General features: G+C 49.5%; 1 protein-coding gene across 3 annotated transcripts in view; it reads left to right on the forward strand.

The window, feature by feature from the left end:
* Positions 1-25,413, forward strand: part of LOC135825307 (zinc finger ZZ-type and EF-hand domain-containing protein 1-like) — a 116,369-nt gene that overhangs the window by 42,876 nt on the left and 48,080 nt on the right. For all 3 annotated transcript variants that reach the window (XM_065338045.1, XM_065338047.1, XM_065338046.1), the window contains exons 31-49: positions 1,160-1,490; positions 5,188-5,252; positions 5,457-5,513; positions 6,102-6,224; positions 6,957-7,058; positions 9,020-9,087; positions 10,242-10,323; positions 10,808-10,891; positions 14,137-14,248; positions 14,756-14,869; positions 16,598-16,779; positions 17,282-17,370; positions 20,569-20,690; positions 21,437-21,516; positions 23,127-23,214; positions 23,895-23,965; positions 24,618-24,719; positions 24,899-24,996; positions 25,250-25,361. In XM_065338045.1, the coding sequence (XP_065194117.1) occupies positions 1,160-1,490; positions 5,188-5,252; positions 5,457-5,513; positions 6,102-6,224; positions 6,957-7,058; positions 9,020-9,087; positions 10,242-10,323; positions 10,808-10,891; positions 14,137-14,248; positions 14,756-14,869; positions 16,598-16,779; positions 17,282-17,370; positions 20,569-20,690; positions 21,437-21,516; positions 23,127-23,214; positions 23,895-23,965; positions 24,618-24,719; positions 24,899-24,996; positions 25,250-25,361 (2,082 nt within the window). The remainder of the gene's footprint in view (positions 1-1,159; positions 1,491-5,187; positions 5,253-5,456; positions 5,514-6,101; positions 6,225-6,956; positions 7,059-9,019; positions 9,088-10,241; positions 10,324-10,807; positions 10,892-14,136; positions 14,249-14,755; positions 14,870-16,597; positions 16,780-17,281; positions 17,371-20,568; positions 20,691-21,436; positions 21,517-23,126; positions 23,215-23,894; positions 23,966-24,617; positions 24,720-24,898; positions 24,997-25,249; positions 25,362-25,413) is intronic.

Below are 25,413 nucleotides of genomic sequence, written 5' to 3' on the forward strand. Positions count from 1 at the left end.
TCCGTACTTGATGTGTGGATGTTGCGAGTCCCTCGGGCTCTCTGTAATATCCGTACTTGATGTGTGGATGTTGCGAGTCCCTCGGGGCTCTCTGTAATATCCGTACTTGATGTGTGGATGTTGCGAGTCCCTCGGGCTCTCTGTAATATCCGTCCTTGATGTCAGTGTGTTACCATTCGTGTAGTAGAAGCAGACACTCCTTATTGTACTTGTACACGAGGAACACCATTACAGGTCTGGCGCCTGCTGCACAGCGCCCAGTGCTACAGCAACTCACTCGATCGGGTTTCAATCATTGAAGAGCACTGCACATTAGTAGCGCTCACTCGAGTACAGTCGACTCCACTTATAACAAACTCGCATATAGCGAATTTCGTGATAATAGCGAACATTTGTCCATGTCCCTGTTTGAAGTTTGAACCCATACAAAATTGACCCTTTATAGCGAACAGGTTTCGTTTATACTATAGCGAACCAAATCTTGTAGGGCAGTATGTAAACTGAGTGCATTCATACTGTCATGGACCACTTGCCAGTCGTGGCTTGCTGCTTGTGCAGTATGAGTGCATTTCTGTTATAACAAACTTTGGCTGTAAAGAACTAATTCTCCTGAACAATGGTGTTCGTTATATCAGGAGTCGACTGTACATGCTACCAATGTGCATGTCAGAGTGAATTGATGTGCATATTTGGCCCCGAATGGTCTACATGCATGGTGCATTCCTTATCAGTAACATTCTCCTTATCTTGAAAGGCAAAGTTATTTATTTGGTGCAGCTGAGAGCCTGTTGCCGGAATGGCGGTGTTTTCAAGTGCAAGAAATACGCTGCAATGGAGTTAAGGAATTCTGAAGAAACTTTCTCCACATCCTGCTTTAAATACATCTGGCTAGGGGTCCAAGGCCAGAGATCTGTGCTCTGCTGTGGTGGTACGCGGGCTTTTCTGCTGTGATTCTGTTTTAGGAGAAAAGTTGATATTTGCCTTTTTTTGTACGACCTGACACCTGCTCTGTGTGTGTGTGTGTGTGTGTGTGTGTGTGTGCGTGCGTGTGTGTGTGCGTGCGTGTGTGTGTGTGCGTGTGCGTGCGCGCATGTGTGTGTGTGTGCGTGTGTGCGCGTGTGTATGCGTGTACGACGCCGTGGGGCACCGCCATCACCAGACGATGACACAGCTGTCGGACGCGTCGGATGCGTCCTTGACCTCGAAGCGCGCTCGTCTCACGACCTCGATATCCAACGCCCAGCCAGGCTCACCGCAGCGCATGACTCACGAGCTGGTCAGTCTGCTGTGCGCTCTGCAGCGCACCATGGTCACCTGGGTGGCCAAGCACCTTCGAGTGCCGGCGTACGTCGAGGCAAAGGCTGCGGCCAAGAAGGCCGACTCTGGCGCGGCGGCGGACTCGTCTGCCGACAAGAAAGACGCCGCCGACAAGGAGGAGAAGGAGAAGAACAAGAACGCCCTGCTCTCCGTTGAGCAGTTGCTAATGGAATGTAAGCCAGTATGTACCGTAATGTCGCGTGTTAAAGCCGGCCTTATTCCTGTAGAAGCCGATGTCAGGGCTTCTATTCAAACCAGGTATCTTGATTATGTGTGTCAACACTACCCCCCCCCCCCCCCCTCTCTCTCTGCACAACACGACCACGTGAAGAAATGTGCCAGAGAGACTGGACACATACACCTACTACACTGTATGCTGACGTGGCTTGCTGTCAATGTGCATTCCGGTATTGTTCCAGTGATTTGTGATGGAATGATGCAAGTCGTTTCCTGTGCGGCAATTCAAGCCGATACAGTTACTGTCCTGGTCCTCTGTGACAGGAGGAGATGATCGTAAAATTCACCGAGTTTTGAGAAGTTGATTCTCACTGCCACAGCTGTGGTGTTTACAGACTTAGTCGGAGATGCGACTGCCGGAGGGAAACATATCATCACACACAAAGAGACAAAGTCAGTTGTGAAACCTGATGAGGCCTTTCGTGCCATTACTTCTCAAACCAGTACCTGGTGATGTGACGAAGCACAACAATGTCAATTTCTGCTCTGTCACATTATCACCATGTACCCAACCAATTTGAGAAGTAATGGCACGAAAGGCCTGATCAGGTTCACAGCTGGCTTCGTTTCTCCATGTGCTAACGTATTTGGTTGCGTTTAGTTTTCTTGACTACTGTAAATCATGTAATGTTCGGTGTAACTTTAAATTCGCTGATTTCGGTGAAAGGCGAAATCTACCTGATTTAAAGTTACACCTAAAATTTTATTCTTTTTTCGGCAAAATTTCGGTGTCATTTTAAGTTTGGTGATTTGCGGCAAAATCTCGGTGTCATTTTAAGTTTGGTGATTCGCGGCAAAATCTCGGTGTCATTTTAAGTTTGGTGATTCACATTTTTACAGTCACTGTCACCCGCAGGCAGCAACAGACTTATTTCAGGTCTCTTTTACGGGCAAATGACAACACAATGGATGTATGGACTTATTTATGCACGCATGACACATGCACGATGATCAAAAACACAAGTTATCGACATGTAGGATAAGTGCATTATATACATACTGGCACCACCATAGATGTAAAACATAAACTGCAACGGGAACGTTCACATCATGTGACGCAGCAGCAAACTGGACCCAGGTCAAGAACGAAATCTGACACAGAATAGAGTAAGTAGCAACCGGCTGAGTACTGTACTGAAACACTATAACCAGGTAACAAGAGTACATTACCCCCAAGAGTGTGCAACTCCCACATACCCTGCTGTCCCGACAGAATTTCAAGTCGACGTCATTTTATGACGCAATGCTCCTTGCACCAGTGATTTACAACATGTGTACGGGTGTCAAGCATCACACGTTTTTCTTTGCAATAATTTGTACAGCATCAGATGGGCTTTGGTCCACCACAGGTTACGGATTCGTCTGATAATCCGTGTACAGTGCGCATTGCATCGTAAAAATGACGTCATCTTGAAATTCTTTCGGGACAGCACCCATAGTCAAGTTGCACAATGCACACTCTTGGGGGTTATGTACTCTTGCCGGTAAGTAGAGCACGAACTGGCTGCTCGGCATTGCACACAAATACTAGAAAGAAAATGACAACAAGCAAGCACCGCACCAGCTGAGCCAAAAGCAAGGCTAGCCGCAGAGAAGAGGGACAGAACAGAAACACCATCTGATAACACATGGTACTACAACTGAGATTGCCTAGTCAGTGTTGGCATGATCGATACAGCCCTGGGACACACGAAGCTCAGGCTGACTTCACTGACAAGAATGTAATGGAAGCAGTGCACCACATTGTGGCGACAAACCACCAAAGATAGCATTGCACAGGAATTTCAGGGCGCTCTCAGCATCCTGACACAGTGCCAGAAGACCACCACGACGACCATGCGCATGCCTATCAGGAATGGCACACTTGTTATCAGCAGAGAACACAAGAGCCACAGATCGACCTTTCGCAGTTGCTACAGCACCATTGGCAGTCCCGTCTCGTCAAAGTGTACTATCAAGTCAACTGGAATCTGCTGTTCAAGAACCGTGTCCTTCACCCGCTGCAAGACATCCTCCTGCAGGCCTGGGAAATTCTCTGGCAATTTCTTGGCCGCCTTTGTCGCTTTTCGTTTCGTGAAGTTGATCCTCGTGTGGATGGAGTTGGCCCAGCCAACCGTGAAGTTTAAACAGCCGCCATGTTCTATCAGGAGTGACGGGCGCTGCGCACGAACAATACCATTGGCTGTAGCAATTGTGATGCAACGGCTTACAACACCTCCGGCTGGTCTAGTTGCCCGCAAATGACGACAAAAAAGATCATCGATATCGTTGGGTAGCACGGTAGGTCTGCCTCTTGGCGCATGAGGAAGCGACTCAAGACGAGCGGGATCTGAGACTTTTCCAAGTTTGCTCTTGTACTGTGCCAGTATACTTTGGATAGTTGTGCAAGTCACATTTTTGCCGTACTTCTTAGAGAAATGCCTGGAGGCTGCAGCCAATCCATGCAAGGCAGCATACCTTGCCATGTCCAAACGCTCCTCAGGTGAGTACCGCGTGTATGGACCACGTTTGCTGGTGGCAGTTGCAGCAGTTCCAACAACTTTCTCGATTTGCCCGTTTGCTGCCTCACAGGAACTCCCATCAGTTGATGTGGCAGTATCATTGGGATCAGGAAGTGCAGGCAATTTGGGTTTCTCAAACTTCTCTACCAGCTTAGTATTCTTCTTAGGCTGCGTTCGTTTTTAGTTACCTGGTAGAGTAGAGTAGAGTCACTCTACCGATAGAGGTAGATGGTAGAGGCAAGTGTACGAACGCTGTTCTACCAGATCTAGTAGTTTACACGATGTGTACGTGAAATGTTTCTTTTTTTTTATGGAGTTGTGTACAAATCCTTGATCTTGCTGGAAATCCCGTAGCTCTACCAACTTCTACCGGATTCTACCAACTTTTTCCCGGTAGAGCCGGTAGAAGAAAGTAGAATCTACCCTTTTGAGTAGAATTTTTTTCAAAAAACGAACACCTCTACCGAAAGAAGTAGTTTCTACCCAAACCTGTAGATCAAAAACGAACGCCCCCTTAGACAGCCAGGAAACCAGCGACATGGTGGAAGGAAGAGGAAAAAAACACTCGCTACAATTTACCGCTGACAGATTCAGTGAAGTGAAAAATTACTTTGACCACGCAGGGGCGTTGCACACGGTACGGTCACTACGGTATTGACCGTACCACTTTTTTGCCCCAGATACCCTGTGAATCAACAAAATACGCTGATCTGGGATCTAAAATTCCAAAATTTTCGGCTCAGCCACCACTCCCCCACGAGTAAATTGTATTTCTGATGGCTAACCGTACCGCACTAAAATACCTTCCGACGCCTCTGCCACGGCACGCCACGAGGAAACTTCGAAGCGGGAGTAGTACATTTACGACTCTAGATGATGATCATGAGATCTCACGCGCGAGACTCGCGACGGGATCATAAATTTACCACTCTTTGCTCAGATCGCGATCTCAAAGTTGCGGGTTCAAGTCCCACCTGACATTGATTTTTTCTTTTTCTTCTTGCTTTCTACGCCGAATTTATGATTACACCGAATGGTCCAGTGCGTGTTTTCACCGAAATGTTGACCCACCGGAATTTACATGATATACAGTACCTGTCTGTCGTTCTTCTGGTGTCGTTTGTACATGCAGACACACAATTGTTGACCAAGAGAAGTGTAGAGTGCATCGAAGCTGCCCTGCGTCTCTCCAAGACGGTGGGTTGTAGTAGTGTGCTGTTGGCGTTGCTGAGCGTGACGGTTTCGTGATTGGCAGTGCGTTGTTGTGAAGTCTCCTTGCTTGCTTACCTTTTGCATTCTCGTTTCTAATCCTTATGGTGGTGTTGGTGGGCTGTGTTTGTCGTGTCTTCTGTGCTGTCTGCTGTGCTGTCTGCTGTGCTGTCTGCTGGGTGTCGTGTGCAGAAGGAAGCAGTGCAGATGCTGGAATTCTCCATCGTCGGAATGTCTTTCCGCCAACTGGTACGTCACCCACCTCAAGGCGTGTGCCGACCAAAGCAATGTGCTACCTCAAAGCTCCTATTAGCGCCCACCCAGTATAACGCCCGCTGCCCATGTACGCACCCTGGTGCCGGGTGTACACTCTTGTCCCGTTTTCTAGCCCACCTCCGTGTAAACACCCATAGGCGAAAGCACAGGCCAATAAGTACACAGTGCAGTGCATGCACAGCTCCATGTGCATGCACTGCACTGCACTGCACCGTAGTAAAACTATAGTGTACAGTACACAGTACAGTGGATGCACAGCTCTATGGGCACTGTGCTGGCTGCACACATCCAAGGACATGGTGCCCTGCTGCGGGAACATAGTTGCAGTTGACCAGTTGTGTGCGTGTGTATGTGTATGTATGTGTGTGTGTGGGGGGGGGGGGGGGGGGCATGCGTACGTGTGTGTGCGCGTGCGCATGTGTGTGTGTGTCGTACGTTTTGTAGAGTAGTTGTACGTCACTAGAGCAGCACTGATAAGAAGACACGTCCTGTTGTTGTTTTCACTTTCTCTCATTGCTACCCGTGTTGTGTTCTTGTGTGTGTGTGTGTGTTTGTATTTAGCTGCTCTTGCTCCGCTTCTTCAGCTCAGTTCCTGGCCTCCGTAGCCCTCTTCTAACAGACTTGGTGATGGTGTACAAAGCTGTGCAGCGCGTCTCTAACGTTCTTCCCAAGATGTTTCTACCGGTATGTGTGTGTGTGTGTGTGTGTGCGTGCGTGCGTGCGTGCGTGCGTGCGTGTGTGTGTGTGTTGGGAGTAGGGATTCACTGGCCAGAAAAAGCCACTTCAATCATCTGTGTGGTGTAAACCAGGCTCAAGTTAGTGGCGGTCAATTCGTCAGCCTTGCAAGCTGCTCGAATGGTGTAATCCCAGCACAAGTCGCTATGTCTAACATAGCTGTTCGCTATCATCGCTTCCGCGATGGGCAGGTCTGAAGTCTGAGGTCTGAGGTCTGAGGTCTGAGGTGTGTGTGTGTGGTGGTTGGTGGTGGTGGCGGCGGCGGTGTGTGTGTGTGTGTGTGTGTGTGTGTGTGTGTGTGTGTGTGTGTGTGTGTGTGTGTGTGTGTGTGTGTGTGTGTGTGTGTGTGCATACGTGCATGCATATGTGCATGCATATGTGTGTGAAATTCTGTTGCCTTTACAAATGATGTGCCTTCTTTCCTGTTTCTCACTGTGTCAAAGTCTTTGAAGCAGGAGGCTGTGAGACTGCCGTTAACTTCATTCAGAATTGATGAAATATTACCATTGCCCTGGACTGTGTCATGTCTGTCAGCTTGACCAGCTCTTGGTTTGTCCACTTTGTTTGTTTCCTTCTCTCCTCATCCCACATACGTTTATTCGATCCCGCTACTCTATCAATCTTGGTGCATTTCTGTGTGCGTGCGTGCGTGCGTGCGTGTGTGTGTTCTTGTGGTCACAGCTGAGTAGTTCGCTCCTTCAAGCTAAAGCCGAGGAGGTAATGATTCGCACATGGGAAGTGGAGTCCCCGCATCGCTACGACAACAACATGGATGTCTACAAGGTAGGAAGCCGGCAGTGCTGCTAAGTCTGGGACACACACACATACACACACACGCGCCCACACACACACACGCACGCACGCACACACGCACACACACACGCACACGCACGCACGCACGTACGCACGCTCGCGCACACACACACACACACACATACACACACACACACACACGCACATGCACGCACGCACGCACATCAAGTCTGCAGCTACCCGTTTTCAGTCTTCTCAGTTGAAGAACTATTGCATTGGGAACTCTGCTAAGATTCACCCATGTATGTGCAGTAGGAAAGTGCACTTCTTATCCAAGGTACTTCTTATCCAAACATACCAGTCTGTATGGATCTCTACCCCTGTACTCGGGGATAATTTCCTTACTTAACCCTTTACCATCCGTGCGTACTTGAATCGATCTCTAGAGATCGATGGACATGCATACACTAAAACATTCGTAACTCGATCGATTCTTGTCGGAATTTAAAAACCTAAGTATCTAGGAAGAAGCCGAAGAGCCCAGCTTTCCATTGCAGCAATCGGTGAAGAGCTGCGATGTCGCATTCCAAAGATATTACGCTCGACATTTCAGCCACGGCAAAAGTCGAATTTCTTTCCGAGTGACTGACCTTGAGCGGGGAATTTCCCCTCTCCTGACATGCTGAGTCACTTTGGCATGCTTTGAGCCCGTGGGCAGCATGAAAAGAAACTCAAGCAAAACAATTGGAATGTTTACGATGAAGGAGCGAGAAATGGCTGGCGAGGAGAGAATGTCCTCGTATATTCAGCGAGGGGGAGTATTTGAAGCTCCCTGATGCTGGATATGTGATCTCGGTAGTGTCCTGTTTGAGCTCAATGTACGCAGCTCGTGGAGAGCTTTCCAGAATGCCCAAGATTGTGAAAATTGGATGATTAGAACCGAAGATAGTCTCAGAATAAGGTGAGAAATATTACATTTGGGACTGCTGGGGAATTTTGGTCGGATGGTAAAGGGTTAAAGCAAGAGTACTCTAAAACATGTAATTTTAGGTGCATTAAAATTTCGGTGCCGGAGACCTGCCAGGTTTCAGGTGTAATGTAGAATTAGGTGAACAGCGTTCCGTTCACATACATGTACAGTGCATACTCTGGTGCCTTTTAGGTGTAATCTAGATTTAGGTGCCTGTTTTCTCTACCGAAATCACCGAAATTAAAGTTTCACCGAAAATAACATGTTTTACGGTACCGTATTTTACCGGTTGTAAGTCGACCCCGGTTATAGGTCGACCCCCGTATCCGGAGGTCTCAATTCTGCGTTTTAAAGTTTTCACCCAAAGAAGCACTACTAACCCCTCCCTGCTATTAACACATCAACAAATCATGTAAACATTCCTTGTTGGAGGTTATACCATCCCAATCCTTCAAAAGACCAATAAACTGGAAAAATGTGTACACATGGTGCACTCGTGCATGCAGTTCAGGTCATTTTTTGTAAGATTCTGATAGTTCCCGGTTATAAGTCGAATCCCGGTTGTAAGTCGACCCCCACCCTTTCTCCTTCTATTTTACGTCGTAAAAGGTCGACTTACAACCGGAAAAATACGGTATGTCTTACCAGAGTACGTACTTTGTTAGTTCCACTGTATCGTCATGTATTACAAGTCACAGTTTTATGCAAAACTCTTGCATGATGGGACGCTCACGCTTCAGTGCAATCTTCAGATTTCCTTTCTTCTATGGGCATCTTGCGTCGAATCAGACTTTGAATACCGTATATTGTGGCATGCGAAGAAGTTGTGACTGGTTGCCGGAAGTGGGTGACATCACTACTCGCGTACATCTACATGATGACGTCAGCTTGGTGATTGGCATGTCAATGGTCAGCAAGAGGGAGACCTGTTTGAGTGTGTGTGTGTGTGTATGTGTGTGTGTGTTCTTTGCGTGTACGTGTGTGCATATGTGTGTCCGTACGTGTGTCTGTACGTGTTTAGACGTTTGATTGTCCCGGTTCAAGTCAGTATGTGATTGACTTTGATTCGCGCTGTGAGACAGAAGCAAGGTTAGTACATATATAGCCACATGTACCGTAGTGGCTGCTGGAATTCCGTGATATTGTATTGACGATGATTATGTACACACGCACACACATACGTTAATGCGTTGTGCACATGCACACACGCGCACGTGCACGCACGCACACATGTGTGTGTGGGAATGTTCTCCTCTGATGTTGCATATGGATCTGGTTTTCAATTAGTTTTCCTTCGAAAGTAGATTACCGTATTTCCTCGATTAATAGACCTGGTCTTTTGTTTTTTGAAGAGGGTTGGACCCCCGGTCTCTTATTTGGGCATGGTCCATTATTTGAGCACGGTCCACTATATTTTCATCGGCACATCACTGGAAATGGTGGATTTTTAACACGTCACAATATAGAAGTTCTATATTATGACGTGTTAAAAATCCAAAAATCACTTATTGTTTCTGTTCGTAGAAGGAAATTGCAATTTTTTGGTCATATTGTTCGTTCCGGCTGTTTGTCATTGACTGTTCTTCAGGGTTGTGTTGCTGGAGGTCGTGGCCGAGGCAGGCCCAGAATGTCATGGCTTGATAATATTATTTCATGGACTGCACTTGACGTGCAGTCCTTGCTAGCTGCTGCACGCGATCGATTTTTATGGCGCTCGCTTGTTCATACTTGATCTGTGACGCCCCGACGGCCTTAGGGCTATGGGCTTGTGATGATGATGTGATGGTGATGATATTATGACGTGTTAAAAATCCACCATTTCCAGCGATGTGCCGATGAAAATATAGTGGACCGTGCTTAAATAATGAAAGAAAGCACTAGCCACTACAAAAATTGTAGTTGCGCAACCTAAAATCGCGTCCTTTTTTGATCCACCACATGCTTTCTTAGTGCGCATGTGCAAAGCGATGAACTCAAATAAGAGACCGGGTCTCTTATTCGGGCATGGTCTACTATTTTTCCGTGAGGCCTCTAGGAGGGTCTACTATTTGAGCATGGTCTATTATTCGAGCATGGTCCATTAATCGAGGAAATACGGTAGATTTTCATCCTGGCTTGATTGCTCTTGGTAAAGGCTTGATTCCGCCTGGCTTCTCATTCGGATTCGGATTGTTTATGCCGTATTAATTTTATTTTGTGTGCGTGTGCACGTGTGTACGTGCGTGTGTGCGTGTTCTTTGTAGATATGACTACTTGGAGTTCACCGATGCTCACGGCTTGTCACGCCGTTTCGACAACTCAGTGGGCAATGTCAAGTGGCCACTCGTGAGTTCACCGTTTTGTGATGGTTTTGGAAACCTCTCTTGGGCTTATCCACCGGGACCTACTGTCCTTTTGTTAGCTCCAGTACATCTACGATGGGGAATACAGTCAGACCTCGCTTACCCGCACGCATCCGTTTTCCACAAAAATATCCGGATAGGTGAGGGAACCGGATAATCGAACACACATACTGTATGAATGCATGACATGCTGTAAATCGGTAGCCAACGATTTTCTTTCGGATGACGAGGGATCCGGATAAAAGAGGACCGGAAAAGTGAGGTCTGACTGTAGCTCAGTTGGTGGCAGCATGTTTGTTTGCTTTGGTTGATTGTGTTATCCCCGGTCTTGTGTTGTGCTTGTGCTGTGCTTGTCTTGTGCTGTGCTTGTGTTGTGCGGTGTGTGTTGTGCGGTGTGTGTTGTGCGGTGTGTGTTGTGCGGTGTGTGTTGTGCGGTGTGTGTTGTGCGGTGTGTGTTGTGCCTGCAGAATGTCTCGTTTCCCGGCGGTGGTCCGTTGAACTTCCGTTTCCACTCGGACGGCTCGTCGGTGGAGTGGGGCTACAAGTTCAAGGTAACCTTTTGTTTGACCGTCTTGCCTGGCATGTCCGTTGTGTGTCTGTGTGCGGTGTGGCTTCTGTCTCTTGCGATCTTGCCTGCATGCGATGTTGGATTGTCCACGTTTATTGTCTGATGAGGCCGTTGACTGGGACGTCACTGATTGGTCGTATCCTAGACAACAAGATAGACCTCGTTCTATGCTATGGTAGTATACGTGTACGTGAACAAAAAAGAGAAAAAGCGAAAGCAAAGCAAGTGCATGGCTTGTCATCACATGTGGCAGAGCTCATAAGAGACAGAAGCGGAAAAAGTTGGCACTGCTGCCCTGTCACAGTTGTGCTCACTGAAATCCAACCCAAAGTGCAAAACTGGTGCCCTGTACCCTGGACCAGTTCCGATTACATCACTGTATTGTTGCATGTGTACGTCCAGCCGCATTCGTACCACTGCCAGTGCGTCAAGGGCCGTGCAAGCTGAGGGTGTCAAATACCGTAGTGTCGCGTATTAAAGCCGGGCTTATTCCTGTAGAAGCCGATGTCAGGGCTAAAGTGCTATCTCTTCTATTAGTCTGGTTGTGCTCGCTGTATCTCAGCAATACACCATTGATTAGAGTTGGAAAGAGTTATACTAGACAAGGCTTTACGGAGAGACACTCTTAGTGGACTTCTACAACAAAAGGACTTGGCTTTAAAAAAAATCATACAAAAAATGTCCTCCTGGACTTGGTAGTAAGAGTGAAATAATTATTGTTCCCGTTTCAACTCCCTCAAACTTATGAACATTGAAATGAAGACATGGCTTTTCAAAGTAAAGCAGGGGTGGACATGTTGTTGCCAGTTGGGCAGCACAACGTGCTTGTACCGTATTTTCCCCTATTAAAAGTCGCACCTCCATTTTTTACGTTTGAGACGTATTGATTTGATATATTCACTTCAGTAGTAAGTCATGCTCGATTGTAAGTCGCTCCCACTGTCTTACCCGTGAATTCTAGTGTAAAAAGGTGCGACATATATTCGGGGAAATACGGTGGTATGTGTGATTTGGATGAGCAGAACACGCAGCGCTGCTCGGTGAATTCCGATCGCCGGGGGTCGCAGTTTGCGCCCTGTGCCCAGTTCACATGCCAGTGTTTGCAGTGTCTGCAGGTCTAGGGGTGCATATGCACCCAACGCGAGCTTGTCTCACGCGATCGGATTTCATTGGGCGGCACCGCAGTGCTGCCGACCTCCCGTATGTTTCCGTATTTGGAAAATCACTCCTTTGTCCGCAGTACGGAATTTGAGCAAAATGGTACGGAAAATTGAAGAGGATCGATCAGCTACAGATATGTAGAAGCATGGCAAGCGCCAACTGAGCTATGAATATCCCTGTGCCAAAGCGAGTGCATGCCATGCTTCGACTACATGTAGTACGAAAAAACATGTCCTGGTACAAGTCACACATGTTTTGCACTAGCTAATCCAGCCACCGACAAGCATGCAGGTGTCAAGAAAGCACAATACAAGCCAGGGAGTAGTACAATACTCCCTGATACAAGCAATGCACAAGGCATTACATTGGCAGTACGGAAAAACGCTGCAACAAAAAAAAAAAAAGCGGAAAATGAGAAGTCGCAGTCCGCAAAACAGACCCAGTTGTCGCAGTCCGCAAAACAGACCCAGTTGTCGCAGTCCGCAAAACAGACCCAGTTGGTTGGCAGCACTGGCACTGTCCCTATGAAAACAGACCCAGTTGGTTGGCAGCACTGACACTGTCCCTATGAAAACAGACCCAGTTGTGTTGCAAAAGAAGGATCCACGAGCGGGATTCGAACCCAGCACCCCTGTCTTTCCGGGACAGTGCCCTACCGATTAGGCTACCGGGGATCACACACACTCATGGGTCCTTCTTGCTACACTGCTCCCCCGCCCCAACAGGCTGTGTCCTCACGCCGTACCTACTCGCGGGGGGTACGATGGGTCGTGGGTTCGAGCCATTGCCAGGCGCCAATGTTGCAAAAGAAGGATCCACGAGCGGGATTCGAACCCAGCACCCCTGTCTTTCCGGGACAGTGCCCTACCGATTAGGCTACCGGGGATCACACACACTCATGGGTCCTTCCTGCTACACTGCTCCCCCGCCCCAACAGGCTGTGTCCTCACGCCGTACCTAGCTCGCGGGGGGTACGATGGGTCGTGGGTTCGAGCCATTGCCAGGCGCCAATGTTGCAAAAGAAGGATCCACGAGCGGGATTCGAACCCAGCACCCCTGTCTTTCCGGGACAGTGCCCTACCGATTAGGCTACCGGGGATCACACACACTCATGGGTCCTTCTTGCTACACTTGGTTGGCAACACTGGCACTGTCCCTATGAAAACAGACCCAGTTGGTTGGCAACACTGGCACTGTCCCTATGAAAACAGACCCAGTTGGTTGGCAGCACTGGCACTGTCCCTATGAAAACAGACCCAGTTGGTTGGCAACACTGGCACTGTTGCTATGAAAACAGACCCAGTTGGTTGGCAGCACTGGCACTGTTGCTATGAAAACAGACCCAGTTGGTTGGCAGCACTGACACTGTCCCTATGAAAACAGACCCAGTTGGTTGGCAGCACTGACACTGTTGCTATGAAAACAGACCCAGTTGGTTGGCAGCACTGGCACTGTCCCTATGAAAACAGACCCAGTTGGTTGGCAACACTGGCACTGTCCCTATGAAAACAGACCCAGTTGGTTGGCAGCACTGGCACTGTTGCTATGAAAACAGACCCAGTTGGTTGGCAACACTGGCACTGTCCCTATGAAAACAGACCCAGTTGGTTGGCAGCACTGGCACTGTCCCTATGAAAACAGCTAGCCCTAAAGTGTTTGGATTTTCCAGGGCTGGAGTATGCATCTGGTTTCACTTTGTTTTCCATATGTGTGTGTGTGTGTGTGTGTGTGTGTGTGTGTGTGCACGTGTGTGTGCACGTGTGTGTGTGTGTGTGTGTGTGTGCACATGTGTGTGTGTGTGTGTGTGCATGCGTGCGTGTGTGCACGTGTGTGTGTGTGTGTGTGTGTGTGTGTGTGCGCGCGTGCGTGTGCGTGCATGCGTGCATGTGTGTGCGTGTGTGCGTGTGCGTGCGTGTGCGTGTGTGCATGCATGCGTGCGTGCGTGCGTGTGTGTGCGTGTGTGTGTGTGTGTGTGTGTGTGTGTGTGTGTGTGTGTGTGTGTGTGTGTGTGTGTGTGTGTGTGTGCTTGTGTGTATCTTGCTCACGTGTGTACCTCCACACACCCAGGTAACGGCTATGGGTCGACCAGAGGTAGCTATGCCTTGGATCTACGATGTACATCTTGCACTGGCTGAAGTGCTTGGGCGGTTGACCGGTGGATGCCTCAAGCAAGATAATGGTACGGCGCGAGTCGTAGAGGCCTCGCGGGTTGTGGAAATGTCTTAGTCATTTTTGTTTGTTTTTTCCTTGTAAGAGGCCATGAAGAGAAGGGAACGAAAACGTTCGGTTCGGAAATGTTCTCAGTGTTCATTTGGACTGGCGTGGATTGCGTAGATGCATGTACTGCATTGACGAATTGGAGACGCTTCCAATTTGTTCTAGACATTACTTTATACTTCAATTGAAACAAGGAAAACGGCGGGGCACAAGTTATGCGTTAGAGTCCACCAACTAAGCTAGGTTATGAACAGTCAGACGTGCGCAAGGTAGTACCAGACTGACAAGGACTACTGGGAGTCTGAGACATTCCACAGCAAGGAAGTGAGCTTGAGTACTGCTCGATAGCTTATCTACTTAAATATTTAATTACTTTATACTTAAAAAGTATTTTGTATGCGGGGTTCTTTATACTGTAGTGTTCCAGTGTATAGCAATATTTCCTATGATGTGTATGCTGTGCCTGTAGCTTCACCACTGGTTTCAGCCAAGAAGAAGAAATCGCAGGATGCCACTGACACTGCCTCTGGTGAAGACTCAGCTGATGGTGATGGCGCTGCTGCTGCTTCATCATCCTCGCCAGGTAAGCTGTGATACTGCTACTGCTGCTGTATGCGGACTGCTACTGCTGCTGTATGCGGACTGCTACTGCTGCTGTATGCGGACTGCTGCTGCTGCTGTATGCGGACTGCTACTGCTGCTGTATGCGGACTGCTGCTGCTGCTGTATGCGGACTGCTGCTGCTGCTGTATGCAGACTGCTGCTGCTGCTGTATGCGGACTGCTACTGCTGCTGTATGCGGACTGCTATTGCTGCTGTATGCGGACTGCTGCTGTATGCGGACTGCTGCTGCTGCTGTATGCAGACTGCTACTGCTGCTGTATGCGGACTGCTGCTGCTGCTGTATGCGGACTGCTGCTGCTGCTGTATGCGGACTGCTGCTGCTGTATGCGGACTGCTACTGCTGCTGTATGCGGACTGCTACTGCTGCTGTATGCGGACTGCTACTGCTGCTGTATGCGGACTGCTGCTGCTGCTGTATGCGGACTGCTGCTGCTGCTGTATGCGGACTGCTGCTGCTGCTGTATGCGGACTGCTGCTGCTGCTGTATGCGGACTGCTGCTGCTGCTGTATGCGGACTGCTGCTGCTGCTGTATGCGGACTGCTACTGCTGCTGTATGCGGACTGCTGCTGCTGCTGTATGCGGACTGCTGCTGCTGCTGTATCCGGACTGCTACTGCTGCTGTATGCGGACTGCTACTGCTGCTGTATGCGGACTGCTGCTGCTGCTGTATGCGGACTGCTGCTGCTGCTGCTGCTGTATGCGGACTGCTACTGCTGCTGTATGCGGACTGCTGCTGCTGCTGTATGCGGACTGCTGCTGCTGCTGTATGCGGCCTGCTGCTGCTGCTGTATCCGGACTGCTACTGCTGCTGTATGCGGACTGCTACTGCTGCTGTATGCGGACTGCTGCTGCTGCTGTATGCGGACTGCTGCTGCTGCTGTATGCGGACTGCTACTGCTGCTGTATGCGGACTGCTGCTGCTGTATGCGGACTGCTGCTGCTGCTGTATGCGGACTGCTACTGCTGCTGTATGCGGACTGCTACTGCTGCTGTATGCGGACTGCTACTGCTGCTGTATGCGGACTGCTACTGCTGTTGTATGCGGACTGCTGCTGCTGCTGTATGCGGACTGCTACTGCTGCTGTATGCGGACTGCTACTGCTGCTGGATGCGGACTGCTGCTGCTGCTGCTGTATGCGGACTGCTGCTGCTGCTGTATGCGGACTGCTGCTGTATGCGGACTGCTGCTGCTGCTGTATGCGGACTGCTACTGCTGCTGTATGCGGACTGCTGCTGCTGCTGTATGCGGACTGCTGCTGTATGCGGACTGCACGCCTTGGATTTGCCGTGGACTACTTTGCCATCTTGTAGGTCTTGCTGTTTATGTGTCTCCTTGTATATAGGGGGGGGGGGGCAATTCCAGCATTCCTCCTCGGTGTTTTAGATGTACTGATGTGTGGTTTCCCGTGGGTTGTCCATGTGTCCGTGTGTGTATGTACACGTGTGTGTGTACATGGTGTGTGTACATGGTGTGTGTGGGTGTACGCGCAAATGTGCATATGTGTGTGTGTGTGTGTGTGTGTGTGTGTGTGTCCATGTGTCCGTGTGCGTATGTACACGTGTGTGTGTACATGGTGTGTGTGGGTGTACGCGCAAATGTGCATATGTGTGTGTGTGTGTGTGTGTGTGCGTGCGTGCGTGCGTGCGTGCGTGCGTGCGTGTGTGCATGTGTGACACTGACTGCAGATTCGTCAGCGGCGTCCGAGTCTGGCTCCTCGTCGGCTCCCGCTTCATCAGCACTGCCATCCACGTCACCTCAGGATAAAGATAAGGAGGAGAGTGACATCCTGTTGCAGAGGCTGTGGAGTACCGTGTTCCGCGGTGGCTTCATGCAGAAGAAACTACAGCGCTCTTTCTCGGGACAATTTGTAAGCTACACCAGTGATCTTCAATAAGCGGAGGCCGCTCCACTGAAGCCAATTAATCATGTCTCAATCTCCTTCTTTAGTGGCAGTCAATTCATCAGCCTTGCAAGCTGTTGAATAGTGTAATCCCAGCACAAGTTGCTATGTCTAACATATCTTGTTTGCTAGCATCGCTTCAGCGATCGGCAGGAGTATGAGCATGAGTTTGTTTGCACGTGTGTACGTGTGTATGTGTGTATGTGGTGGATACCAGGCTAAAAATAGTGGCTGTCAATTCATCAGCCTTGCAAGCTGTTGAATGGTGTAATCCCAGCACAAGTTGCTATGTCTAACATAGCTGTTCGCTATCATCGCTTCCGCGATGGGCATGTCTGAGGTCTGAGGTGTGTGTGTGTGTGTGTATGTGTGCATGTGTGTGTGTATGTGTTCATGTGTGTGTGTGTGTATGTCATTCACGCTGTTGCTAATCTCCTCTGCTCTCTTCATCACACTCGCACACTTGCAGAGTGCCAGCCCTACGGATAGCCGTGTAAACGAGTTCCTACGCAACGTTGCCGATCGCACGGAGGGACCAGCGTTGGATTTCCTCAGCAAGTGAGTAGTACGAGAATGGGTTGTGTGACCAATGCATGCAGTGTGCCGCAGAACTATCGACATGGAGACAATATTTGAGCCGTGATCAGCAAAAACAGACCTATAGGTCAAATTAAAAAAAAAGCGAATAATTTCCAGCAAAAAAAAACCTTTTGAAAAATTTGACCTATAGCCTCATAGGTCTGTTTTTGCTGATCGCGGCTCAGTTTAAAGGGGAAGTTAAGGCAAAAATTAAAATTTCACCAGTTGTAGTCTTCGGGGTGCTGAGTCGAATGGTCTTGGTCCGAGAAAGCTGAGACGCTCCCTTCCTACTTGAATCCCAATCGAACTCGCGTACTTCCACTGAAACTGGGTGACTGCGCCCTACTAGATGGGGATTTGTATGCAACATGTCACTAAAAGCGCCGTTTCGTTCTTATAAAAGCACGGATGACCGCGATTGGCCCATATGTTGTAGTCTTTTGGACGCTGAGTCGACTGGTTTTGGTCCGAAAAGGCTGCGATGCAGCGTTCCTCCTTTATTCCCAATCGAACATGGTTGAAGAAGCGGTCACGTGCTCCTGCGTACACCAGTCAGCTGGTCACCGTGCCTGCAGGGTACAACTTACTAGCCTGTTTGACCTTTTTTGGGTGCAGTCCTGTCACTCGAGTTGAACCTTGGTGTGAAAGTTGTCGCCTGCTGGCGTGGTGACCAGGTGATTTGGGCACCCAGGAGCACGTGACCACTTGTTCAACCATGTTCGATTGGGAATAAAGGAGGAACGCTGCATCGCAGCCTTTTCGGACCAAAACCAGTCGACTCAGCGTCCAAAAGACTACAACATATGGGCCAATCGCGGTCATCCGTGCTTTTATAAGAACGAAACGGCGCTTTTAGTGACATTTTGCATACAAATCCCCATCTAGTAGGGCGCAGTCACCCAGTCTCGGTGGGAGTGCGCGAGTTCGATTGGGATTCAAGTAGGAAGGGAGCGTCTCAGCTTTCTCGGACCAAGACCATTCGACTCAGCACCGCGAAGACTACAACTGGTGAAATTTTAATTTTTGCCTTAACTTCCCCTTTAAGTATAGCTACAGTTGCGCTCGGTGAAATTCAACCCAGAGTTCACATTTGACGCCCTCAATTTCCCCGGCCATTTACGCCCTGGAAGCGGCACGAATGCGGCTGGACGCACTGTAAAACCTGGAATTTTCAGTGTTGAAATTGATATTTTCGGTGGTCCCCAAAATCAACGGTTCGGTAGCGCGAAAATTTCGGTAAACCAGTTTTCCAGATCCAAAAATGCATTTTGCACACTGTGTGGCATGGCATGGTTGAATTTTAGGTCGTGTTTATTTTATGTAAAAATTACCGGTACCGAAGTTACGGAAAATAAACCTCCACCGAAATTTTTCCGGGTTTTCCAGTACACATGTTCGCATACAATGATGTAATCAGATCGCGTTCACGTCACTACCAGTGTCGGGTATCCAGTCGAGGGACACGGGACTATGTACACCGGGTAGCGTAACACCAACTACCAGCATGCTGTGGCCGCGGACAGTAGCGCGTTGCAGCTTGAGATGCGCCAGTTTGCCAGACGGGTGGCCAGGACGTGCAGCCTTCGGGTACATGCTCTTGAAATGACCCTTGCCCTTACAGGAATGGCACACCTTGCCAGCAGCCGGGCACACAGACTTGGTATGCAGTGATCGGCCACAGTTGCGGCACTTACTTGCGAAACTGCTCGGCTTGCCAGGTTTGCCTGATTCCCGTGTAGGCTGAGTTTTCCGCTTCTGATACGTGGAGCGGCGAGCTGCGTTCGCAGACAAGCCTGGCGTAGGTAAGCTGTCTGTTGTCTGTCGGGCTGCTTCTTCTGATCGACAGGTGGTGATGGCAGCATCCAGCGTCAGCTTTGGCATCGCAAGCAACTTATGCCGGGTCTCGTCCTCCAAGATGCCGATGACAATTCTGTCCCGGAGGGTGTCATTCGCCAACGCAGTTGCCAGGTGCTGACAGGTAGCACAACAGGCGGGATGGCAGGTTCCGCACAACGCGTATGACTCAACATTGCAAGCATTATACAGCTCGCGCAAGCAGGTGTAGAAATTGTCAAAACTTTCACCATTCTCCTGGTGGCGTTTATAGAATTCTATTCTATCCAGCAACGGGTTGCGCTGACTCCGCATATACTGGTGCAGAGCGTCAATAATCTGAGAGACGTCAGCTGTGGGCGGAAACGAGATGACACCTTCACGAATAAATCGTTTGAGGTCGTCATCAAGACATTGACGTAGAGCAGCCACACGGGCGTCCTTGTCCTGGTCTTGCAGGTGCTGACATTTACTGTAATCAGCCCAGCTCTCACGCCATGCTCCAAAATCTGCCATCGTTGCAGAAGAAATCAAGCGTGGGACTTCTGCATGGCCAATGGGTCGAGGACGTGACGGGGCTGACGGGTTCGACGACGACGAGGTAGGAGCGCCCGACTGCCTGTTCAACGCAGTTTGCAGCATCGCTTGCATATCCCGATCCCGGGTCTCGGATGCTTCCATCTGTTTCTGCATCAATTTGAGCAATAAATCCATCTGGTTCTGCTCGGTGGAACGCGTGCCCGAAACGGCACCAAGTCCCTCTGGTTCCGACATGACAACGAGGCAACTAAAAAGGCTACAAAACTAAAGGATCAAAAATGTTCGCTGCGCCATGTAATGTTACTGCTAGTCTACTTTCCAACGAAGACAAGTCCTGGCATAAGAAGTAGAGTATATTTACAACCAGATAAAACAAAACAATGAAGAGTGCCAAGGGGTTTCTTGTCTCCTGACAACTGGGGAGTACTTGGTGTACGCACGCATGGAGAAGTACTATGATGCGTACAGTCACGTGAGTATAATACATATCACAGGGCACCAGCTTTGCACTCTAGGTTGGATTTCACCCAGCGCCACTATACTGTATAAGGAATATAAAACACGCGGACATCACTATGTCTGCTATGATTTGGTCACTTCTGTGTTACCTATGCAGTCACGTGGTGGTGATTTCAGGAGCCCCCTCAGGGCACCGTATTTGTATTAATTTTTGTATTTGTTTTATTTTACATCGCAAGTCAAACGGCAATCGTGCCCAATGTTATGGTGCCGATGGCCTACTACTCCTCTGTGCACTGACCATCGTGTTCTTGGTCTGTGCCGTGTGCCTACTGTCTTGTGCAGGTGTCAGGCGAAGCGTCGCTCTCCACCCGTAGGCGGTGAGCCTGTCAACCAGGCCGTGGCTGCAGTGTTTGCCGCACTCTGCTGGCACTCTCAGTGTATTCGTGAACAACTCGTCACCTATGGTAAGCAGGGGGTGTCACCGGGCAATGAGAAGTGGTACGACGGAGGGTCCGGGGTGTCTCCCGGGGGAGAAAAATTCGGATTTTTCGGCCAACAGGGCACATCTTAGCACTCTTTATTGCTTTGGATGAATTGTGTGGACCATCGATGCATCCTGGACGAAAAGTGGAACCAGTACGACCATTGTCGTACTGGTACCTTGTGTGTCGCCCCTGTTCAGAATGAGCAGGCTGAAAGAAGGACGGCGACGGTGGTGATGGTGGAGTTGTGCGTGTGTGCCAATGTTCCAGCAGTCAATGGTTCAGCAAGCCTGCTATCTTCCTGTTTGCTTTCCGGACGTGCCTGTCTCCTTTTGCTGTGTGTCATTTGTCTTCGTAGTGACATTGGCTGAAATAAATCGAAATCCATAATTGTACTTTGAGCAATACCTCCGTTAATGGGTTTTCCTTTCTCTTTGCACAGTCCCCAAAAATGAACTGGTCTCCCATTGGTACACCCCCCTTGGGTGTCCTTGCTGTATAGTCCTGGCCAAGTACAGGACTATGAAACCCGTTACGCATGTGCATGGGTTGTGTATGGGTATGTGGTTGGTGATAGTCCTGTTGTCCGATCTCTCCATTCTGTGCACTGAAGTTGTGCGTGTACGGGCATGTGCTTGGTGATAGTTCTGTTGGCAGATCTCTCTGTTCTGTGCACTAAAGTTGTGCGTGTGTGTTTCTCTGTGTGCTTCTATGGCAACTGTGTGCAGTTGAGGAGACGGTGCCCGACGAGTTCAGCTCCGAGATTCAGCAGGCGTTCATGACGGCTGATTCTCTCCGTCGGCAGCTTGTAAGTGAGATGATGGTCATGGTCCCGCTTGGTCACTCCTGTGTGCAGTCACTCCTGTATGCAGTCACTTCTGTATGCAGTCACTCCTGTGTGCAGTCACTCCTGTGTGCAGTCACTCCTGTGTGCAGTCACTCCTGTGTGCAGTCACTCCTGTGTGCAGTCACTCCTGTGTGCAGTCACTCCTGTATGCAGTCACTCCTGTGTGCAGTCACTCCTGTGTGCAGTCACTCCTGTGTGCAGTCACTCCTGTGTGCAGTCACTCCTGTATGCAGTCACTCCTGTATGCAGTCACTCCTGTGTGCAGTCACTCCTGTGTGCAGTCACTCCTGTGTGCAGTCACTCCTGTGTGCAGTCACTCCTGTGTGCAGTCACTCCTGTGTGCAGTCACTCCTGTGTGCAGTCACTCCTGTGTGCAGTCACTCCTGTGTGCAGTCACTCCTGTGTGCAGTCACTCCTGTGTGCAGTCACTCCTGTGTGCAGTCACTCCTGTGTGCAGTCACTCCTGTGTGCAGTCACTCCTGTATGCAGTCACTCCTGTATGCAGTCACTCCTGTGTGCAGTCACTCCTGTGTGCAGTCACTCCTGTGTGCAGTCACTCCTGTGTGCAGTCACTCCTGTATGCAGTCACTCCTGTATGCAGTCACTCCTGTGTGCAGTCACTCCTGTGTGCAGTCACTCCTGTGTGCAGTCACTCCTGTATGCAGTCACTCCTGTGTGCAGTCACTCCTGTGTGCAGTCACTCCTGTGTGCAGTCACTGCTGTGTGCAGTCACTCCTGTGTGCAGTCACTCCTGTGTGCAGTCACTCCTGTGTGCAGTCACTCCTGTGTGCAGTCACTCCTGTGTGCAGTCACTCCTGTGTGCAGTCACTCCTGTGTGCAGTCACTCCTGTGTGCAGTCACTCCTGTGTGCAGTCACTCCTGTGTGCAGTCACTCCTGTGTGCAGTCACTCCTGTGTGCAGTCACTCCTGTGTGCAGTCACTCCTGTGTGCAGTCACTCCTGTGTGCAGTCACTCCTGTGTGCAGTCACTCCTGTGTGCAGTCACTCCTGCACTCGATTTTAATGCACTGTATTATACAACCATGTTGTCTGTTAGTGGTCATCATTCAAGTCTCACACACTCGTTACCATGGCTCTTTGCTAATAGTTTTTTAAAAGTACCTTAAAACCTGTTTTATGTCAACCACTCTGACAAGGCGACCATCTGTCCCAGATAACTAGGACCAATGATTTATGCTAGATACGGTCTAATGACCGTGGATAAGGAGACCACCTGTACACAGGGACATGACGTTGCGGTCGGCTAAGGCTGGTTTCACTGAGATCGCTGCTCAAACCTGGCTCCAAATCCGCAGGCTAGCTTCCGGGTTCCCTACCCCCCTTAGTGAAATCCTTATGTTTGTATGGTGTTGTGTACCTTCTTACACAGGTTTTCTGTAGTTTGCACATTCAGGTTGACCGTTGTCACCCTAACCCCCTCCCCTCCCTCTCCCCTCCCCCCCCCCCCTCCTTTGATAAAATCCCAATGCCTGTATGGTATGCCTTCTTACACCGGCCTGTGTGTGGGGCACTGATGCTGTTTGCTTTGCATACACACACACACTCACTCAGGTTGACCGTCGTCAACAGCTCGTGCTGCAGTCGGATGATGCGCAGCTTAGCCCCGAGGAGAAGGCAGCCATTGATCCCGAAGAGCCGGGTAAGCGACCACACGCACGGGGTGACATTTGACAAGCATTTTGTATCAAAATCCGGAAAGGGCATATGGGTTTGTCTTGAGCGGTTGTCTTAGACAGGTTTCTCTGTACTTAGAAGGGGTGCCGTGACTACATCGACGTCGACAACGTCAAAGACGACAACTGCATGTTGTAATCCTAGTGCGGTCAACTTTGCGTATAACGACACTCGGCGGGGCATCAGAAAAGTGTCCTTATTCGCGAGGTGTCCTTTAATACCCGAAGTCTCATATTATGTAGACAGTTAGGTTGCACTTTGCTCTGGGCATGGAAATTCTGTCGTTATTCGCGAATTGTCGTTATATCCGCAGTCGTTATTAGCGAAGTTGACTGTCCTTGGAAGGGGTACTGTGGCAACGTCGACGTCGACAACGTGGAAGACAACAGCGAGTAATCCTAGTAGATCATCATTGGGAGGTCATCATAATAATCTGGCATGTTCCCGCGTGTGTTTGTTGGCTTTTGTGTGTGCATTATTTTGTATGCGTGTACGGGCGCACTGTTGTGTATGCATGTGCACGTGCACTGTTGTGTATGCATGTGCACGTGCACTGTTGTGTATGCATGTGTGCGTGCTGTTGGATGTCGTGCTGCTCGATGCCGTGCTGCTCGACTCTGTAACTTGCGTCTTGCCGGCGAGCAGCAAAGAGTTGCCGAGCCAAGGCACTGTTCCTTCTCAAGTTTGCCGGCATGTCACGTCGACGACAGGATCCAGTAAGTGTCATTGTACGGCGTAATCTCACCACTGCAGCAGCAGCAGTAGCAGCTTTCTTTAACGATCTCTAGGCTACACCGATGATCAAACCAAGCCTGGCCCATCTTTCTTCATTTATTGGTGTACAGTGCTGTCGGTGGCCAAAGAACTGGGGGAGGGGGTCAGCCTCCTAACCTAGACCGTTCTTATTTTCATGTCTGGAAAAAGTTGCTTCTGTTGCATACAGTTCGACATGTGCAGAGTGCAGGTCGACTTGCATGCAGATAACGCCTTGCCACACACGCTGCAGTCCAGGCTTCTTCTTGCTGAGTTTTGCCTTGGCAAGGTTGCTTGCGATAGCAAGAGTTCATAACCACGCCAGAGTGTGCAACTCCACTGTCTATGGGTGCTGTCCCAGCAGGATTTCAAGTTGACATCATTTTATGGTACAATGCCCGTTGCTCACATATTACCAGACGTATCCTATTTTTCTTTATTCTCACGATGGTGACTTGCACCAATAGAAGACCTGTGGTTGTGGTGTAAGTTGCATCTGATAATGTACAAAGTAGTGCAAGGTCACACGTGTGAACACGTGTGAACACTTGTAGACTCTCAGTACACTACAATCCTGATTCCAGTACTTCTGTTTGTTTCATTTGTCTGTGCTAGGATGAGGGCGAGTCGACCAAGAGTCGTCCCAAGTGGCTGATTCGCTCAAACTCCTGGGACCGTGTGTACGAGAGAGTCAAATCCGAAGGCCAACTGGAGCAGGTGAGAGCTGTGGCCCTGTCCCCAGTGGGCAGTGCTGGTCCATATGTATATATTCGTCTGACTTTGATTTAGATGGCTTTTTCAGTTGTCTGTCTAAATCCTCTACTGTAGGATTCCTTCACACCGTTGCGTTTTCTTCCTGTGTGTTGTGTGTTTCCATCCCCACTGGTGTTCCCTAGATGAAAGCGTTTGCTGCCGAAAGTCAGAACGCTGCTCGGTCGCCGCTATTCAGAATGATTGTCGACTTTGTCACCAACAGTGCTCTCAGTGATAAGAAGTAAGCAGTTAGTTCTGTGCCTTCAATTGTGTGTGTGTGCGTACTTGTGTGTGTGTGTGTGGATGCGTACATGGATAAGCCAACTCTCCTCGCCACGTCAATAAGCCCTGCGTCAGAGCACGTGACACTCTTTGTTGGTGCTATCGCTGCTGCTGCTGCTGCTGCTGTTGTGGTGGTGATGGTGGTGGTGGTGGTGGTCATTATCATCACTATCGTCGTTGTCGTTGTTGTTGTTGTTGTGTGATGTGTGCAGGGTGCAAGAGTTGCTGGAGAATAGACGTAAACGTGCTGTGGAGATATCCGATGCGTACCTTTATGCTGCTGACTACCTGACAGCCATTGATGTTCAGAACGATGAGCTACAGGTAAGAGAGAGAGAGAGAGAGAGAGAGAGAGTGTGTGTGTGTGTGTGTGTGT

This window comes from Sycon ciliatum, chromosome 9 (assembly GCF_964019385.1).
Source record: "Sycon ciliatum chromosome 9, ocSycCili1.1, whole genome shotgun sequence".
NCBI classification, from domain to species: domain Eukaryota; kingdom Metazoa; phylum Porifera; class Calcarea; order Leucosolenida; family Sycettidae; genus Sycon; species Sycon ciliatum.